Below are 20,822 nucleotides of genomic sequence, written 5' to 3' on the forward strand. Positions count from 1 at the left end.
CGTGTCATACAATAGTCAAGGGTGAAAATGAAGTTTAGTTTCCAGGTTTTTTTCGTGCTGTGTCTCATTATGCCAGCAGGTGGCAGTACGTTAGTCTGTGTCGCTGCTCCGTCCACGCGCAGAATCATGTCAGGAAAAGTCGGGAGAAAGCGCCAGAGTCCAATTTGGGATTACTTTGAATATGACTGTGTTTTGGATAAAGCAAGTGTCTTGTAGTGGATCGAGACAAATTATGAGGGACATTTCTAAAGGGAAAAAAATCCCACAAACCTTAAAGTGCACTTGAAAAGCTCACACAAGAAGGCTAACCTAGCCTAGCTTACCTGGAGAAGGTAAGGGAGCACACTCAACCCTCATCCCCAGAAACAGAAGCTAACCCCAGGCAAGGCAGCGTGATGCATCCCGAGACAACAGGACTGGGATATCTACATAACTGTGTGAGTCAATTGCCTTAACACCCGGTGCTGCAAGAGTTAATAGTCTCATTGGGGCCAAGATATACATTTTATAGTTGCCTGGTATCAATGGTTGTTCATCTGCCTTTATTTATTTATTTATTTATTTAAAGAACCCATAGGTGGGAATGTGAGTTGTCTGTCTCATGTGTTAGCTCCTGCGACAGACAGGCGACCTGTCCAGGGTGCAGGGTATGGTAGCTGGAATAGCAACATACCCAAGGATAAGCAGAAGAGAATGACTGATATGATGAAACTGGGATTTTGTTACACTTTATTGCAAACACAACTAAAACTATAACTGAAACTAATCAAAACTAAACTGAAACTAAGGATTTTCAAAAAAATAAAAAATAAACTAAACTAGCAAACAATTGGTAAAAACTAATTAAAACTAATATAAAATTGAAAATCTGAAGTCAAAACGAAATAAAAATAAAAACTAATGAAAGTTGCAAAACTATTAAAACCCTGCATCATAGGAATCCCCGGCAGCCTACGTCTATTGCAGCATAACTAAGGGAAGTAAATCTGGCTGTATGATAAACAGAAAATGATCCCTGTTGTCTTTGCTTACTGACTGGTTTTATTCTTGACAATCGACATTGCTGGCATTGCCTCTTTCAATGTGTTTGTGGGTAGATTTGAATGCACCAGTGGAAGTGCAGCCACTCAGCCTCTACTCAATGTGATCATCAAAACAGGTGCAGATGTGTCACAAGTAAATCTAGTAGTAGGCTATGGCACTTGGCCACAGGTGGCAGTAGTGGACTGACCTCCCTTTGAGACTGCTCCAGCTGCAATGTAATAGTCAGTAGATCTGCTACAAATTATGCAATTTCTGGAAATAAATCATGAATATTCCTAACTTAGACATGTTTACTTTTAATGCTAACTCCTCCACACTCAAAAACAGATGACAAACCAACTAACACACCTGAGTCACTCACTTTGTTAGATCCACTCACTCTCATAGGCTCGACTCACACTGGCTCTGTTTATTACTAATCACTGTGTAACTGCTGTAAATTCACAGTAACTGCCATCTCCTTACAAATGTTTATTAAATTAACCACACTTACATAGACTGTGTATAACTACCACCTCTCTCCAGCAATGTTGATGAATTTCCTATATTGGCTTACAATGTTCATTTCCAGAGAAAAGAAACAGGCAGACTGTGCTTACAGGATATGATATTACAACACTATTGAAACATCAGTGTGTAATATATTTTTTCAAGATGTATTTCTTTGTTATGGGGAAAAATATTGAAATCATCATGAAGAACGGGGTTGGTGATTTCTATAACTTTGTGTATATAATTTGGCATTTCTTACTGACGTAGGCCAAAAATAAATGTGTAACACCATTTCATTTAGTTTAAAGGTTTATTTGCAAGACACTAACAAAAAAACAAAATTGAAAGTTACAAATGTATTGTGCATGAAATGCATTTAAACGTGGCGACAGAGCCAGGTGCAGATGTGTGTCACAAGTAAATCTGGCTGTAGGCTATGGCACCTGGCCACAGGTGGCGCTAGTTGACTCGATTCCATTGAGTGCACACATAGTAAACTGCACGCTTTAGTTGTGAAGCGAAAACGCTGAAATCAGACTAATAACACATACGTAGGAAACGATAACCAAGACAAGATTCTCCTGATCATTTACTCTTGCTGTCCTGTGAACAGCATCGGCGTGGTGTTAATTGTTTGCTGTTTTTGCGATCGCCTCGTGCAGGAGAATATCGGCAGGTAAACTCGTGACATTTTTAAACATTTTGCTGTTCAACAGCAGCAAGACTGACGGAGTGTGTTTGGGGTAACCTCACAAATGTCACAGATGAAATATTTGGTGTTTATTTGCTGGTTTGTCGGGAGCGGCTCCTGAAACGCAAGTCTACCCCACATCTGTTCGACCAACGCCAGTTAATCTGCGACGCCAATTAATCTGGAACACCGGCTGGTTAACCAGTTAGCATTCCGGGCACGACATGCAACGCCGGCGCACGTCGGCCCAGATGCCTGGCCAATACAATTGAGCTGTGATATGTTTTGTCATCGAGTTTTGTCGCACCCCATGTGTCCTGCCATGGGGTTGCAAGGAGCCGCCTGGGAAAATCATTTTCCAGAGGCTTTGTGGCACCAACAAGTGGGTGTGTACTTCGTTCGTGCGAGTGTCACGACTCACTCGTGTATTGAGTGAGTCGTGATAGAAAATGCGGGTAAGTCCACACGACCTCGGGGCGCACCAATCGACCATCAGTTTGTATGCCTTGGTCATAGGTAGGGATGGGTATCGAAAACCGGTTCTTGTTGAGAACCGGTTCCCACTGTTTCAATTCCTTGGAATCGTTTGCCATTTTTGCAAACGATTCCCTGATCGATTCCAGTCGCGCCGAATGACGTCACCACGTTGCGGAGCGTCGGAGCGTACCTGGCAGGAAACACGGCGCCTAAGCGGCTCAAACGCTCAAAAGTTTGGTTATACTTTACCAGAACGGATGACAACAGGGCAATTTGCAATACTTGCAAAGTAGATATTTCATTTAAGGGAGGAAACACTACGAATATGCAAAAGCATTTGCTCACAAAACACGCGATGACCTTAAATGAATGTCGTGTTTTTAATTCCGCTCCGGACTCGTGAATCTCAACCCAGCAGCAGCGGTAACGTTTGCACGTCCTCTCCCGTTAATGCGGCAGGTAAATAATCAGCTAACAGTGAATATTATGTTAGCGCGATCTGCCTTATTACAAAACCTGCCATTACTGTGCATTTAGGTGACCGTGATGAGAGAGACAGACAGTCTGGCTGGCGCTCGCTGGCAGTTGTCGCTGCAGTCCACCGGTAGCGTCTCTTTTCAGGCCCGAATGTCACCGAGCAGTGACTAAGTTTGTGGTCAAAACCTTGCAGCCATTTGCCACAGCAGATGGTAAGTGAATGTGTTTAATTGTAGGCAGGGACATTACTGAATATTCTTGTGTAATTGCTACAGAATAATTTATGTTATACTTTGTTATTGCTACAGAAGAATATTTATTTTATTATTTTACATTTACAATTTTCCCCGGGGACCCTGTGACACCCCATTGAAGAGCCGTAGGCTGTGGATCTCTTAAGATCTCACTGTTGGGTTTATAAGGCCATGTTACTCCTAAATTTCTATCTTGTTCAAAGAGAAGATATAAAACAAAGTTCTAAGCTAATCGACCTTAGTGTTCTCCTTTTTAAAAATAAGAATCGATAAGAGAATCGATAAAGAATCGAATCGTTAAACAGAATCGAAAATGGAATCGGAATCGTTAAAATCTTATCAATACCCATCCCTAGTCATAGGGTCACAAGACTGCTCCAGTGGGAAATCTCCCGTGGGGCATTCCACCGGAGGCGGAGGCACCTCTGAAGAGGGCCCCGCCACCGCCTCCCACCCAGAGTTGGTGTTGGACGACTCTGCGTCACCGCCGAACGCCGCACAGACAGTACATGCGTCTACTGGTTGCGAAAGCATCCCCACATACCGCCACAACAAGCTATGAAACCCCGGCCAATTGGTACCTAGAATCAGGGGATATGAAAGGCGGTTTATGGCTTCTGCCCAGGACACAGGTACTCTTCTGCAACCATCACTCCCCTGCTACATCTCACTGCAAGACAAAGTCATCAATCCAGTTCAGCACACCTGCTGTTCCCCCGCCTCCATGCCGCCCTGTGAGCTCACTGCGTCACCCCTCCTCAGCAGCAGGCTAAAGACCACACCTCTGCCAAAGAGGGGTTTCCAAGTGAGCGTCCGGGTGAGGAGTGGATGAGTGGATTCCAACCCGAGTTCTAGTGTTCCAAAAGAGTCGGCTGGCAGGAGGACAAGCAGGCGAGGACCAGAGGAGTGAGTTGCGGGAAAAAGTGAGAATCTTTGTTACTGAGACCCAACGTCCAGAGAGGAAGGTTGCAGGTGTGTGTGGAGACTTGGCATGGCTGCTTGACGCGAGAAGAGAACAAGGTAAGTACTTATCATGAACATTTCTGAGGCCTGGTTACCACCATAGGGTAGTTGACAAACTGACAAAGAACTGAAGGAGATGCTCGTCTTAAGTAATCGTCTTGTTGACTGCTGAAGATGGGGAACAAATGGAGAGGTGCAGGTGTGGAACCTGGGCTCCACCCCAAGGGGCGGATGCTGCAATGCAAAGCCAGAACAGAAAAACAGTGGTTTCTCACTCGGATTATTCCAAATGATGGAAGCTTTCATCAACATCTCTTTGGACCTTAAATTGAGAAGCCCAGTGAAAAGCTACAAAATACAGATTCAGTATTTGGAACCAACTTCATAAGTTTTATCTGTTTAATTTGCAATAATAATGCAATAACGAGGGAACAAACATCACCTGACTGAATAATTCACATATAATAATTCACATATTCAGAAAGCGTACTAATGTAATGTAGTCCTGCAACGCAGAATTATGGTTGTACTTTTTTATTGTACTTTTTTTTGTCTTGCAAAACTAAACCTTGCTGTTTGTTTGAAATATTAATCTGACATAAAACTGAGAAAATTACCGAAATGTCGGCCTGTACACATACACGAGAAACACAAGAGTTCTCCTTTAATGATGTTTACTGTGCTCCTCTTAATGTACACAGGTACAACATAGAGCTGGTGAATAAAATGTACAATGAAATCATATTTCAACATACATAAAACATATTGCCATATAAAAATCATAAAATATAAACAAGTGGACAAACTGGTGTACTGGGAAACTTAGGACTTCTTATTTCTTCCTTAGCTTGATATTCACACGGCTAGACCGTCACCATGAGCAGCTTCTCTAACCTTTTTTCTAAACAGGAAGTGACCTCTGTCTTTGCCCTTAGACTAAATTAATCAATTATTTTACAGATGTCAAATTAACAGTATTCTAATCCTGTATACAAATAGGAAAATGTTAAACATGTCAAACATAAAAATCTTTAAAAATAAAATGCGTTAATGACATTAGCATTGCAAGAGCTCCACCTAATGGTGAAACACCAGCACTCAACAGCTGTTACAACAGACATAGTTATAACTGTCTTAAACTGTGCACTTACACCTCCTGTGTTCCAGTGTATTCCCTCAAACTGTCGTCTTCTGAATACTGCCTGCCTTTATTTACCAATCAAGAAATCTATAAGCTGTCCACAAACACTGGAACAATGTACAGGGTTAATTCAGTTATAGATGTGTGATCCTGCATCCTTCCAGAGCAGAGCAGACCATAATGAGGTTTTAGTAAAGAGTTTTGTCTAAATGATATTCAGAAAAGCACTTTGTGTTTCAGTTCAAACAGAAGCTGAAGAATAACGGTGTGAAAGGAGGCATCGAACTGAGCTGGAGGAAGCAGTCAGACGGGGAGGTCTTCCACAGGGATGAAAAGGAAACAAAGAACACAGCCTGAAATAACGAGTTTTAAATGTTGATCAGGGCGCGTGTATTGTTTTTGTTTTGTTATTTTCAGCGCATTGTGTTCTGCGTCCTGATTGGCTGTAGACCATTGTCAATCAATCTCGTGCCCTGTCTCCTGTACAGTACAGAATGCGTTCAGCTTGTCAAATTTACATAAATCTTCGATCACTAGCAGTGTGACTCTGAAGTGCTGCGCTGTATGTTTGTACGTTTCTCCCTAACAAACAAGAATGTCAGCCAAACGTTTTGCACCACCAAAGGCAACCACAGGTGCCTTTGGTTTCATTCTATAATACTGGCCTTATTTTTCTATGAAGGTTTGAACTTTGAGTGTTTAAACAAGAGAGAAGTGTGAAAATGTTCATGCCTGTCTGAGAAAAGTGTATAAAGTGTGTAGTGAAGAGTTTTACAGCCTTAAAACATCTATAATAATTGTAAAAAAATTAAGTTGTCTACTTCGCAGATTTCACCTATCGCGGGTTAATTTTAGAACGCAACTCCTGCGAGGGACCACTGTACTGTTATTTTACATTTAGGGGATTGATTTTTTTGTGTCTGTCTGGATTCATCATTTGATATCTTTATTCTGGTAGATTGCAATCTGTGTTTATTATGACATCACTGAGACTTTAACTTTTGTTTTCCTGTGTTCTGGTTTATGTCTGTTAGTAGGAGTTTTTAGTTTCTTACAGGTATCTGTGACTGTTCCTCCCTCAGTCTCATGTCTGTGTTCATATCTCAGCACTCCGGTGTTCTCTACTCAGGCATCTTATTAAGTGTTAGGAAATAGACAAGAGAACTAACACAGACCTGTATACTGTTTAAAATTGAAAAAAAATTAAAGTTGATTTTTTTTAAATGTTTTGTTAGTTTCACTTCCTGCTGTTTGGTTACTCTGACTGTATTCACACTCAGCGTCTGAGTGTATAAACAGTCTTGTCGCTTGTTGTAAAGCCCTTTTGTTTTGGATTTACTTTATCAGTGGGATTAACACTTTCTTGGATTTTACAAAAACTATTAAAAGTTGAGGAATTGCCATCCAAGTGAAAGACTAACTTCTAAAAATACGTTTGAGTGATCTGTCCACATCTTTTGTCAGGTTTATATAGTGGATTGTCATTTATGCTTAGAAATATCTACTCATATATGCTTAGTTTTATAATCAATGTCATGTTGGTAGAGGTTTGATCCTTAGTAGCCTGTGGAGACTCTGTGCCTCCCAGAGCACTCTGGCATGCACACACAACTTAAGGTCAGGAGAGAGGTTATATCTGCGCTTACTGATATATGGTGTAGCAAACACACGTATATCTGTTTTACTCTAAGTGCCTTTTGTTTAGATGAACTGCTGGACTTCCAGACCAGCAGGTTTAGAGAAGTCGTTTATGGGGTCACACTCTGACCCCACACACACACACACACACACACACACACACACACACACACACACACACACACGACACACACAGACAAGGTATTCTTTGTCCACATGTATACCTATATGAAACGTCATATGTTAATGAACCTATGCATATTCATGTAACCACAATAAAAGGAGTGCTATGGGAAACCTGGCTGAGAGTCTGACGGAGGTCAAGTGGGTTGAACGACACTTGGCTCCAGGCAGGTCTCCCTCATGCATAAGTAACACAAAGAACTTTGCCTACTTGTGTCTTGCTTTTGCTGTGTAGTAAATTGTCTTGAACGTTCCAGTGAATAGGTTTATGCTACAAACCTATCATCTTTCCAAAACACGTAACAATTAGGCTTCACTGTTTGGAAGAGTTAATGAGACATGATAGTGAATACAGCCCAAACCTACTTTAACAAAAGGCTGAAGATGTTTGTTGAGTCCATCTATTTCAGTTTATTAAATCCCTGCAGCCTTACAAGATCCATAAGCGTGTTTCCAAAAATGTGCACATGTACACCCCCGGAACACCAGCTGTAACTTCACTAAATCCAATTACGAATTATCAGCAAAGAGAGAGGGCCTAACAGTAATTTACAACTGTGAGCACACAGAATCAATTTTAAATTCAACGTTGAGATTTGTAGTTGCAGTTATCATATCAATATTAAGTTTGGATATAATATTTAAGTAATTATCCACACATTTTTTTTTTCTTAATAGTAAGGATCAGTGAGCAGCAGTATGGCTTTGAGTTTTGATGGAGACGAGTAGATGAGTTTAAATATCTGGGTTCAAACATTAAAAGCAACAAACAATGTACAAGAGAGGTGAAGTTCATGCAGGGTGGTGTGGGTGGATACGAGTGTCAGGGGTGATTTGTGATAAAGTGAAAAGGAAGATTTACAAGATGATGCACCTATTTTTCAACATACACACGGCTCAAGCTGTCTTCAGCTTACCGGGAGCTGGGGGGGGGCAAACAATCGCACGAGTGCTGCTGATTGGCTGAGGAAAAATTTAGTAGTCATTGTAAACCAATCACATGACCAATTTAAGATGAAATTGCAACAAGATGCTATGTCAGCCCAAGACAACCCCGAGTCTCCATTTTTGTGTTAAAAGTGGGGACTTCAAACGATATAACAGTTTTTAAATTGTGTCGAAAGGCCATGTAAAACCAGAGTCATGATAAAAAAATATATGTGATTTTTTTCCCCTGAATAATATCGTCACATTCACTGCAGGAAGAAACAGTAAAATGCAAGATGGCGTCGCGGATGGCAGCCTCGGTACTGCGCTCTCTTGCACTTCTTCTTGTTTTTGTTTATTTTCTGCGCTTTTGGTCACTCAGACCACATCACTTTCTCCAGAGATCAAGTGCTAAACATCAGGCAGTCGTCTCAAAATAGTTCGTAAAAAAAAAAAAAAAAAATAGTTCGTATCCATTTTTCATAAACCCGGAAAGTTTTTCAGAGATTTGAATCGGAGGCGCAGCAGCTCTCTGTGGCTCCCGGAGGAGACGCAGACGGGGGACTCGCGCAGGTGAAACTACGTCGGCGAGGATTCCGCACAACACTCCCCTCCACTCACCTCACGAATCTCTGCTCTCTTCCAAACAAAGATGACGAATTACTGCTTTTAAACAGGACTAACAAGGACTTTGCACGCTCTGCTGCCCTCTGCTTCACTGAAACCTGGCTCAGTGAGCGTATCCCAGATGCTGTCGGGCTTCCAACTTCACCGGACGGACCGCGAAACGGAGCTTTCACGGAAAACAAAGGGTGGTGGAGTCTGCTTCTACATTAACGAAGGTTGGTGTACTGATGTCACAGTGTTACAAAAGTACTGCAGCCCAAACCTGGAAACTTTTTTCATGAACTGTAAACCATTTTATTCACCGCGGGAGTTTTCTTCCTTCATGCTGGTCGGAGTTTACATCCCTCCTCAGGCCAACACGAACAACGCACTGTGTGAGCTGGCTGACCAGATCACCACCCTGGAAAGGAAATTCCCGGATTCCTTTACAATTATCCTTGGGGATTTTAACAGAGCAAACCTAAACCACGAACTTCCTAAATACAGACAGCATATAGACTGCCCCACCAGGGGACAACATCACACTGGATCACTGTTACACCACTTTAAAAGATGCCTATCGCTCTGTGCCCCGGGCAGCTTTGGGACATTCTGATCACTGCCTGGTCCATCTTATTCCAGTTTATAGGCAAAAACTCAAACGTGCCAAGCCTGTAGTCAAAACTGTGAAGAAGTGGACTAACGCAGCAAAGCAGGAACTGCAGGACTGTTTTGACTGCACTGATTGGACTGTTTTTGAAGCTGCATCTGAGAACCTGGATGAGCTGACGGACACTGTGACATCATACATCAGTTTTTGTGAAGACGTGTGTGTGCCAACCAAGACCTTTTGCACATACAACAACAACAACAACAACAACAAACCATGGTTCACTCCTAAACTCCAACATCTTCGTAAGGCCAAAGAGGACGCCTACAAAAGTGGTGACAGGGCCCTGTACAAGCAAGCCAGGAACACACTGACCAAGGAGATCAAAGCAGCTAAAAGGATCTACTCCCAGAAGCTGGAAGAACGGCTCTCAGCCAACGACCCTGCATCAGTGTGGAGGGGCCTGCAGGAAATCACCAGCTACAGACGCCCCCCACCCACTGTTGAAGCAAACAAAGACCTGGCCAACGAGTTAAACACATTCGACTGCAGGTTTGAGACGGACAGACTCCCACGCCTCACCCTCCCCTCCCCAGAGCCATTGTTTCAGACATTGACCCCCCCAACACACCTCCCACCTCACCCTCCCCAATCCAGACTCAATGACCTCCATCACACCTCTCACCCCCCTTTCCTCCTCCCTGAAACTCAGAATACACACTGAGGATGTGAGCCGACTGTTTCAGAAACAGAAGCCCAGGAAAGCCCCCGGACCAGACGGTGCTTTATCCTCCTGCCTCAAAACCTGTGCTGAACAGCTGGCTCCCATCTTTACTCGCATCTTCAACAGATCCCTGAAGCTGTGTGAAGTTCCCTCCTGCTTCAAATGCTCCACCATTATCCCGGTCCCCAAGAAACCCACCATTACAGGACTGAATGATTACAGACTTGTCGCCTTGACGTCTGTGGTCATGAAATCCTTCGAACGACTGGTGTTAGCCCATCTGAAGGACATTACAGGCCACCAGTTGGACCCCCTGCAGTTTGTCTACCGGGCAAACAGGTCGGTGGATGATGCAGTGAACGTGGGGCTGTATTACATCCTGCAACACCTCGAACGCCTGGAAACTTATGCCAGGGTCCTGTTTGTGGACTTTAGTTCGCCTTTTAACACCATTGTGCCTGAACTTCTCTCCTCCTAACTCTCCCAGCTCAGCGTGTCTCCAGCTATCTGTCAGTGGATCACCAGCTTCCTGACAGACAGGAAGCAGCAAGTGAGGCTGGGGGAGATCACCTCTGAAACTCGGTCCGTCAGTATTGGTGCCCCTCAAGGATGTGTCCTCTCACCACTATTGTTCTCCCTCTACACTAATGACTGCACCTCCAAGAACTCGGCTGTTAAACTCCTTAAGTTTGCAGATGACACCACCGTCATTGGCCTCATCAAGGATGGTGATGAGTCTGCATACCGGCAGGAAGTTGAGCGGCTGGTACTCTGGTGCAGTCAGCACAATCTGGAGCTGAACATGCTTAAGACTGTAGAGATGACAGTGGACTTCAGGAGACATCCCTCAACACTGCTCCCCCTCACCATAGACAGCCCGGTGTCGACTGTGGAGATCTTCAAGTTCCTGGGTACCACCATCTCCCAGGACCTGAAGTGGGAGACCAACATCAACTCCATCCTCAAAAAGACCCAGCGGAGGATGTACTTCGTGAGACAACTGGGGAAGTACAGTCTTCCACAGGAGCTGCTGATCCAGTTCTACACTGCAGTCATTGAGTCTGTGCTGTGCTCCTCGTGCTTCGGAGTTTGTACATGTTTTGGAGTTCAAAAACCAACTATTTACATTTCAACTTTTAACTATTTAAATTTTCAGCTTTTTCCTTTTAAACAAATTTAAAGTGAAACAACACAAAACACTGCAAACCGCAACACAATTAAATATAAATTAAAATATGCAAAACAAAAAGAAGATACTGTCACAGTTCTGGGTCAGTGTTGACCCAGCATTTTGAGTTTCTTATATTTTGGTTTAATTTTGTATTATGGATTGTTTTCTTATTCTCTTGTAGTGCTTGTGTTGATGATGATGATGATGATGATGATGATTATTAGAGTTTCATGTTTCTGTTTATTCGTGTTTTAGGAATTGTGGTCATGTATTGTTTGAGTTCCATGTGTTATATTCTGCCTCTCAGTCTGCGTCCTTGTTTAGTGGTTTATGGTTTCCTGTTTTGAGTGTGCCTCATGTTGGCAAAGTGGCGACGTCTTTCCCAGACCAAGAGTTCAGTGCCATCTACAGGAATCTATATTAGGCATTTTCATATGGTGAAATTTCCTGCAAAACAAACTAAGTTATACTAACTTTGTGTTATTCAAATGTGGAGTGAAAAAACTGGTCAGGTTAATGCAGGACAAACAGGTCAGCTTGCAGTACTGTGGTGAAGTGTAGTAAACGTGTTGGACTGAAGCACAGTGGCTACGGTCAGAGTTGGGTTGCATCAAGTGTAGCAGAGATTGAAAATCATGTTGCTTTCAGTATTTCCTCTTTTCTTACATTGCAGAAGATGAGACGTGACTCATCACATCAACGGGAGTTTTAAAATAAACTGGCAAGTAGTATCTGCTAACTAACACATGTGTATGTGAAATTTACTACTAAACATTAAATTGCTCACGTTTCTATACAGTCAGTGTCATTCACTGAATTAGTCCCAGTGGTCAGATGCGTTATTGCGCTGAAAGGATAGTCACAATTTCTATGTGGCTCTCTCTGTCTTTCTTCACTATAATTAACACTTCGACTCACTGTCAAATGTTAAAAGTGGTTTTATAAACTGCTACTTTTTAATGCACAATTATCAGTACAGCATGTGCACACGCACCCACAGAACTGTACACCGTGTCCTGATTAACACTGAATGTTACTCATCTCAATTCAATATAGGATTATCTAAAAGTCACATGGTAACACACCTGATGGCAAAACTGAACACACACACACAGTGTGGGAACAGGCTAAAATGTATGGTGCAAACCACTAGTGGAAAACAGCGGTGTCATTATTTACACAGTAAAGCTTCATTTAGGCAAACGGACATAAAAGAGGAACAGAAGAGGCCTCAGAAAACATTTATAGATGCAGTAAAAGACGACATGCAAATGGTTGGTGTGACAGAAGAGCAGGTAGAGAGAGGGTCAGATATGTCAATTTATCAGCTCTGGGAATAATAAACACTATCTTTTGTTATGGTAACCCTGAAAGGCAACATCTCAAAGAAGAAATGTACCACTTAAAAAAAAGATACTTTTTAAAAGTAAAGTAAGACGTAAAATCTAAAAATCTTTTTTCTGTTCATCTGAAGCTAAAATTAGAACGTACTTATAGTTGCTATAAAAATCACATTTTGTTTTTTATTTGATTGCTTCAGTTTGTTTTGAGGTGATTAACTGGAGTGTGTAATAGCTACGCCTGTGATGTCACTTCACATGTTAACAAGCAAGAGTCACAAAAGCCTCACTCTCAACCTAACATGGGCTGTTTCCATACAATGTCATTAAACAAAGATGGCAGCAGTTTGCACAAAACAAACTTGCCATCAATGCAAATATTTTCCCGATAATCACTTTGCATGAAATAAGCTGAAAGATCAGTTGCATGTTCACAGTCAAACAAGAAACACGGAACAGACAAGGATGGAAAAGGTTTTTCTGTTTATCGTCGCTGCATCAGGCGAGTATTTTAATGTGATTTTATCATTTCCACTTTTCTTTGATGCAACATCAGCACTGTGAAACCTCTAGGAACTATTATATTAACTGTACAATACTTCTCTCTTTCATTGCTGTGCTGAAAACTGAATCATAGATTGCATTAAATCATTAAACCATTATATATTCATGACATTAAATTTTTTTTTACTGCACATAAAAGTAGATATTATTACATAAAAATATAATGACAAAGTTAAGATGGATTTTTTACTTTTTTGTTTTAAGCATAAATGTAATATCAGTATTCACATCTATATCTGCAGGGCTGTGTTCAGGCTCCTCATATGTTAAACGTCAGCACCATTTCGTTTATGACTGGAAGAACTGGACTGATGCTCTGAGTTACTGCAGAGAGAAATACACAGACCTGGCCACCATAGAAAACATGGAGGATGTAACGATCCTGCAGAGCATGGCAGACTTAAGTAAAATGAACTACTCAAGAGATAATGAGGTAAATTCACTTTTCTTGTCTTTCTAAATAATCGTTGATAATTATATGATGCACACTAATCTACACTAACTGATACATTTCAATTGAATAGAATAGTCCTTTATCGTCCTTGTACATGTTGTGATGGCATCAGCCACACATGGTAAATCAACTCCATTTGTTCACTTTATTAGTTTGGTTTGTAGAATTCTCATGGACATTGATCAAAGACCACAGTAGTAATATACCTGTACTTGTTTTGCCCCACACCCCCCACCCCCTCCCCTTTCCCCCTGCGCGTCCATGTGAGTGCGTGTACGCGTGAACGGACTTTGCACGTGCATGTGAGTTCGGGGGTCATATGAGTTTACATGTGTTTAATAGCGTTTTATTTAATGAAACTATTATGTGTTTTAATTAAACTGTTTTTAAGGATTGTATCGGTCTCAGTGCTCTGTTATTTACACATAGATGATTTATTTTAACTAGTTAGGAGCATTTTGCTTTTTCTTTAGCACTTTGAAACACACAGGGGCTGATAGTTTCAAACAGAGTGCCACAAATAACATGTATTCTTTTAGAAATAAACTGTGATACTTCTAAAAACTGTATATTCCCACATAGCCACACGAGCACTGTATCAACCCCACCATGTTCCTTTAATGCAACTAGTCCTATAATTATCTACTAGTCACAAACACACGTAGATGATTTAACTGTTTTACGAGCATTTTACTTTTCTTTAGCGCTCTGAAAGACACAGAGGCTAATAGTTTTTAAACAGAATACCACAAACAGCAGGTATTCCTTTAGAAATAAACAGGGATACTTCTAAAACTACATATTCTTAACTCTGCAACAGTTAGACAGAGGGGGGTTACAGTTACGTCCCCAATAGCCATCCTTATCAAGAACACCCCAGCACTCACACATCCCAACTGTAGTTCCATAGTTTTCCATTACAAACAGTTCCTTTATCTTATCATGTCAGAGGCCAACTGAAACCAAATCCACCTATATAAAAACACCCATCAGAGACACAGTATTTTCCTAAGCACTTCACAACTGCCGCGAGGTATATCGTTTTAACTTTTTATTTTTCCCAGACACAGCGGTGTGAGGTAGTTAGCACACAGTTTGGACATGTAGAAAACATCGTTTGTTTGGAACACATCAGCAGAGAGGTAGAATTCATAGCTGTTCATAAGAGTTTAATTTAATCAAACCTCATTTTACGGATCTAAGTGGCTCCTCATCACTAGCCAATTCGCCATTTTATTTAAATATCAGAATTTTCGGAATGATGATCCAAGCGGGACACAGAGGCTGCTAGTTTTAATGCACCAGAATGCAAATATAAATAAAAGCCCGACTATCCTGAGAGCCTAGCTGCAGCGACACCTTTCTTTCAGACGGATGCCTGGATGTGCGTTGGAGCCGACTTTGCTACCCGCACACAGCGTTTCTGACAGTCGGGCGTTGCTTATACAACAGAGAAAAGCAACAACACAGCGTGTTTCTCTGCTCCAAGACATCGGGGGGCTTTTCACACGGTAAGCATGTCTGTTATACCCAGCGGATAAATGTCTGTATGTCAGTGCTGATTATTCAAACCCTGTTTAAAATGTGACACATATGTTGTCCGAAAACAAATCCTCTAAATTTGCAAAGTTACTGATTTAAAAATACATTTTTCTAATTTTTAGTTGCATGTCAAACATACGATCGACTCTTGAGCACATTTATATAGCTACATTCACAATGGTATAACCGTGCTATATAAAAGATGCCCAAGCACCAAAGCACTCTAATGCAAGCCTCTAAACGGTATGTTGATAAGTGCATCAAGTGTACCTCTACCTCTACAGCTGAAAACAGTTTGTATCCGCACTCTGAGGGTCTGCTGAATTGTTTTTAATGGCACTTTTGACGAACTGTAGATGATGAATTCCTCTTTATTGGACATAGTGTCCTTAAGCTATTGTTGCTCATACTTACTGAGTTCCCTAGCTACTTCTTTACTATGGCAGTAATCTTTTTGAAAAGGAAGGTGTTGTAGATTTAAAGAAACATCCTAATTGAAGCAAAGGCAAAAAATTGGAATGAATTTTATGTGACTGTTCATATTAAAGCCAACAACAAGTGAAAATCCAAAACCGACTCCAATCCTTTGTATTAATGCTCTCTCTCTCTCTCTCTCTCTCTCTCTGTGTGTGTGTGTGTGTGTGCGCCTTAGAAGTCAAATAATACATTAGCCACACTTAAAAAAAACAAAAAAACATTTGAATTTCATTTAGAACTGAGATTCTAAGTTGTAAGCAGAACTCTTATGCTCAGCCACAAACATGTTTCCCCACTTTCACAATGCTGAGGTGTCAAATCCACAACCCCCAACAGATGGTTTGTTACACGCGGGTGTGAAGGACAAGCTTTACTCACACACAGTAGATTTTTAAAGTTTTTGGGTACAGTGGTTTAGCCACAGATGCAACTTCTACTGTTGATAAAATACACTCCACCTGCATATGTCTTAAGAAATTAAGCATCTTTATTAAGCTCTTATTTATAAATGTCTACACAATATTAGACACCGTGTGCTCTGTGACATTATAGTCTTCTACTGCTGCTTCCATTGGTTTGCATTTTAAACTCCCAACCTTTCAGGGTGTTATGAACAGTGTTGGGTAAGTTACTTTAAATTAGTAACTTAGTTACATTACTAGTTACTTCTCTAAAAAAGTAACTCAGTTACTTCAAGTTACTCGTTACTTTCAGAGTAACTAGTTACTAGGGAAAGTAACTTTGGTTTTACTCAGAATTCTCTTGTTAATGTGTTGCTTCCGTAACTGGATACCCAGCCAGACTGCCAGTCTTCTAGCTTGCTTACTTGCCACAAGTGCACTGTGCCACCTACCAACAGAAAGGAAAAATAATGTGCACATTTCCACGAGAGAAATCACGCCTGGACCGTCGCTTGACCGCCGCCATGATTCTAGCCTGCTTTTTACATCCAACACAAAAACTGCAGTCGTGGTGCTTTTGATTGTACTCAGAACTCGGAAATTCTGCCTTCCGAATAGGAAGATGTAGGTAACACCAGACTGCAGATGAGCTGCATCCAGGGCTGGACTGGGACAAAACAATCGTCCCGGCATTTTGACTAGAGACCGCCCACCATTATAGGAAAAATCATAAAGCCTTTGAATGAAAATAAACACTGTTGTGACAGTGATGTACACTGTTCTGATGGTACATATGTATCAATCTATCAATTGTTTGTTGTAAGACTCAGATAATTATTTTTTTAAAAGCGAGACATTTTAAATGAGAATAATAAAGAAAAGTATTTCCTTGTGCCCCCCTTTCCCTGTTAATGCCCTACCTGGCCCCCTGGCAACACTTTGCTAGATCCGCCCCTGCACAGTTACCAGCTGTCAGCTACTTAGAAAAGGATCCTGGTGTTATTTGTCTCTCAGAAACAGTTCATAACTTCCTTCAACTCATTCATGTCACCTAAAAGGTAAACCTGTTTCTCCATCACCTGTTCAGCTCTGATGATTCAGTAAGGACATCTCCTGGTTTCATCTGCATGTTTCCCTCTCACCACATATCCAAACCGACATCATGACCAGCAGCTTTACAGCTGTGGCTCCAGCAAACATCAGCTGATACTAGAAATTAATATTAAATAAATTCTAACAACAGCTGATCAAGCTTAAACGTGCTGCTGTTGTTTAACGCGACATCCGCTGGTTTCCTCTTTCTGGCGCAAAGTGGGCGATAAATAAACGAGAGAGAAAAGCCGATCAGCTGATCATTGATCAGTTTCGTGATTGAAGTAGAAACAGGAGAGAATGAGAGAAGAAGAGGCAGCTGTGCAGCTTCAGCTTTGTGTCTTTTTCATTGTAGCTGAAGTCCGGGACAAACTGTGTTCCTTTTCACCTCAGTACGAAACGCGTAATATTTTCTCTGAATACCAGACGATTCTGTTTTTTAGGGGACGGTTGGCAACTCTAATAATTAACCGTATGAACAAAATAAAGTTCAACATCAGTAACATAGCACCCACACAGCTGTATAGAAACTCCGTCATGCTAGCTAGCACGCAGTACGAAAATGTCAGCATACCGAAAATAAACTCCACCTAAACTTGGTTTATATCTGACCCAGATAGACTGCAGGTCATAACTTCTTACCTGAAGTTCAGTTCACCTGACACGCGGACCGGCGGCCGCTTGGGTCTCTCCTCTTGCCTCCTTTTCCTTCATCCACCTGCTGGCCTCCACCACTTGCTAATGTTATTGAATCTGTGGAAGCTCCGCGATATCCACCACACGAGTAACGAGTAACGAGCCTATCTAAATCCCAGTAACGAGTAACGCGTTCCTGGTTTTGGCATAATAACTAGTTACCGTGCTCGTTACCACAATAATAACGTAGTTACTGTAACGCGTTACTTAATAACGCGTTAGTCCCAACACTGGTTATGAACGACTTATATTTCTAACATTTTGTGATATAAAATGAACCATGTGGGGTTTTTTTATTTTCTGTGTGATGGAAGGACTTAAGACACGAGTTATTTAAACAATTCTAAATGACAGTGTGATGGCCATAGTACTTTATGTGGGCCAAATATGTTAAGGATAATGTTTATCAATGTAAAATTGCAAAGAACCTTTGGATAGATTATAACATCTTGTAAACAGTTACCTCAGAAGCTGTACTGTCAGCCCTATGTATGTAAGGTAAAACTTTCCACAGTAGTTCCACTTAAGTAAGTCACCCTTACCAATAATTCACTGCTCCTTGAAAAAAGTAGCACAAACAGACAACTGACTCAGCAATGATGAGTAGAGCTACCCGAGGCCGAGACTCAAGCGGAAGAAAATTAAAAGTTTTGGTTTTTGTGGCTCGAAAAATTAAAGAAAGTATGTTTAATAATTCAACAAGACCCGCACCTTCAACACATGTACATTCAAATGTTGGAACAGGCTCAACATCGCTTTTTGTTCAATAGTTTTTAGCCGTTCGAAAAAGTCATTTTATGGCTTTAAAGTTTCCAGCTGATGAGGAGAATGAGTGCATTTCAAATGTGCGTCCAAAGGCTTTAAACATCCGCTTTGTCTGTAACGACAGTATCAAACTACAGAGCATTGTTTTTACTAAAATTCAACATTTTCAGATGAAAATTTGGCTGCTTTTTGTGTTTTTTTTTCACTGTAACACACCCTCAATGCCATTTTTAGGATATTCTTGGTGATCCCATTTTTTTCATATTCATGCTTTTGGGAGTAAGGGGTATCTAATACGCACGTTGTTACTGTGTTTTGTACTACCAGCTGTGAGGGCTCTGCGTTTGCTTTGGGCAGTCTGGTTTTATTTTGTCTCGTGAGTGCGTGTTTTTCAAACAAGATCCTCCTCAGTTTGATTTTGTTACCACAAACTTTGTGTGAAGTTCACAACAGAGGTAAAGAGATTTAAACACACCAGTTTAAGGAGGCAGCGGTTGGACCAGCTGCGCATGGCAGGTGAAACAGAGAGTGTCGGGGGAGACGTGCAACAGAAGCAGAGGGAACTTTTCACAAAATGTAAATGGCAGATTTTGTTGACAAGATTAAAAGACACGTCCGTCAGAGTTCAACGACATTACAGTTTGATTAAATAAAAAGTTTTAAACTACACAGGGTTCATTTTCTCCTCTGATAGTAATCATATTAAACATGTCAAGAAAGAAAGAGTACAAAGAAAAATAGTAAATGTGTCTAATTCAACTCTTCCTGTGAACCTTATATCATCCTTTAATATGTTCGGTGTTACAAACTTGAAGAAGCACAGAAAAGATCATCAGACATTAATCTAATCAGTTTTTCAGCCTTCATTCATATTGAAATGTTGAAATCTTCCCTGCTAGACCAAAGTGCAGCGTTTAACACCGTTGGCCATAACATTTTATTACAGCTATTATTAAATGGAGAGTCCTCTTCACACACTGAGGTTAATTATGAAGCTCCACAGGCTTCTGTGCAAAGACCAGTTCTGTTTACATTATACGTGCTTTAGAAGACATAGCGTACATTTTCACTGCTATGCAGGTGATACCCACTTTTATTGGTTAAACTGCCGGGATGTCTTAGACACATAATGAGCTTTAATTTTCTGCTTCTAAATTCAGATAAAACTGAGGTTATTGTAATGGGGCGTAAAAATCTTAGAAACACTGTCTAACAAGATCCTTACTCTGGACAGCACTGAGCCGCCTGCTGTAGTCATTTGACACATTATAAGTAAAATTGAAACACACAATCCCGTCGCACAACATCAACATTTATTTATATACAAAAATAAAAATGCTTTTTACAGAAAAGAATTGTAACTTCACAATTCATCACTGATTACGTGGGCACATGTTTTTTTTAAAAATGCGCTAAATGTAGGATACATTGTTTGGTAAAATGCAGGTTACACGTTTTTAGAAAGAAAAATCAGTCTTTCAGAGAAAACATTAACAGCCTCCTTTGTAACACTCTGCGACCAATCATAGCTGTCTGATTCTCACCATGTCCAACCCAACCAGATTGGTGTATGCCTCGGCGATGGCGTCAAAGACTTTCCTTTCCGATTTCAGTTCATGCAAGAGAGTTTCCGCCACCATGAGGACTTTGACGTCATCCATTTTGATGTTGCGAGCAAACGGAAGCCGTTGAATAGATGGAATGAAACGAGGGGTGAGGAGTCTTTTTCTGATGCTGTGATAATTTTCAGCGTAAAAGTCATCCTCCAAGACTTGCACACACTCGTGCTGTTTCTGGCGGGGGCGATCGGACTTACAGCCGCTGCATTCGTCAGTGAGGTACTTGTTGATTACTAGGTTGACTAGATAATACACCGCGGTTTTCACGGTATCGATGAAAAAAGAAGATGCCCAACCGTCAAGCTCGTCGGCTTGCTGCTGCTGCTGCTTCTCCAAGGGGCGATAGTAACCGGGCGTGTCAGGTACTATTGTGCCCTCGGCCGCAGAACTTTCCTCCTCCTCAGTGTGGCGCAGGGCTGCAGAGGCCATACTTCTGTTTTTGAGCTAAAAACGGTTTGAAGGAATGAGACGGCG

General features: G+C 41.3%; 1 protein-coding gene across 2 annotated transcripts in view; it reads left to right on the plus strand.

Annotated features, from left to right (window-relative positions):
- LOC116328401 (C-type lectin lectoxin-Phi1-like) overlaps nucleotides 1–7,242 on the plus strand; it is a 34,935-nt gene extending 27,693 nt beyond the window's left edge. The window contains exons 1-2 of one of the 2 annotated variants that reach the window (XR_005609518.1): nucleotides 3,343–3,393; nucleotides 5,780–7,242. Coding sequence is in view for 1 of the 2 variants with exons in the window: in XM_039604057.1 (XP_039459991.1) it covers nucleotides 5,780–5,896 (117 nt within the window). In the remaining variant the exon portion in view is untranslated. Of the gene's footprint in view, nucleotides 1–3,342; nucleotides 3,394–5,779 lie in introns of those variants that run through there. The other variant, XM_039604057.1, reaches the window with a different exon arrangement.
- The last annotated feature ends 13,580 nt before the right edge of the window (nucleotides 7,243–20,822 follow it).

The sequence above is a fragment of the Oreochromis aureus genome, linkage group 20 (genome assembly GCF_013358895.1).
Source record: "Oreochromis aureus strain Israel breed Guangdong linkage group 20, ZZ_aureus, whole genome shotgun sequence".
In the NCBI taxonomy this organism is placed as follows: domain Eukaryota; kingdom Metazoa; phylum Chordata; class Actinopteri; order Cichliformes; family Cichlidae; genus Oreochromis; species Oreochromis aureus.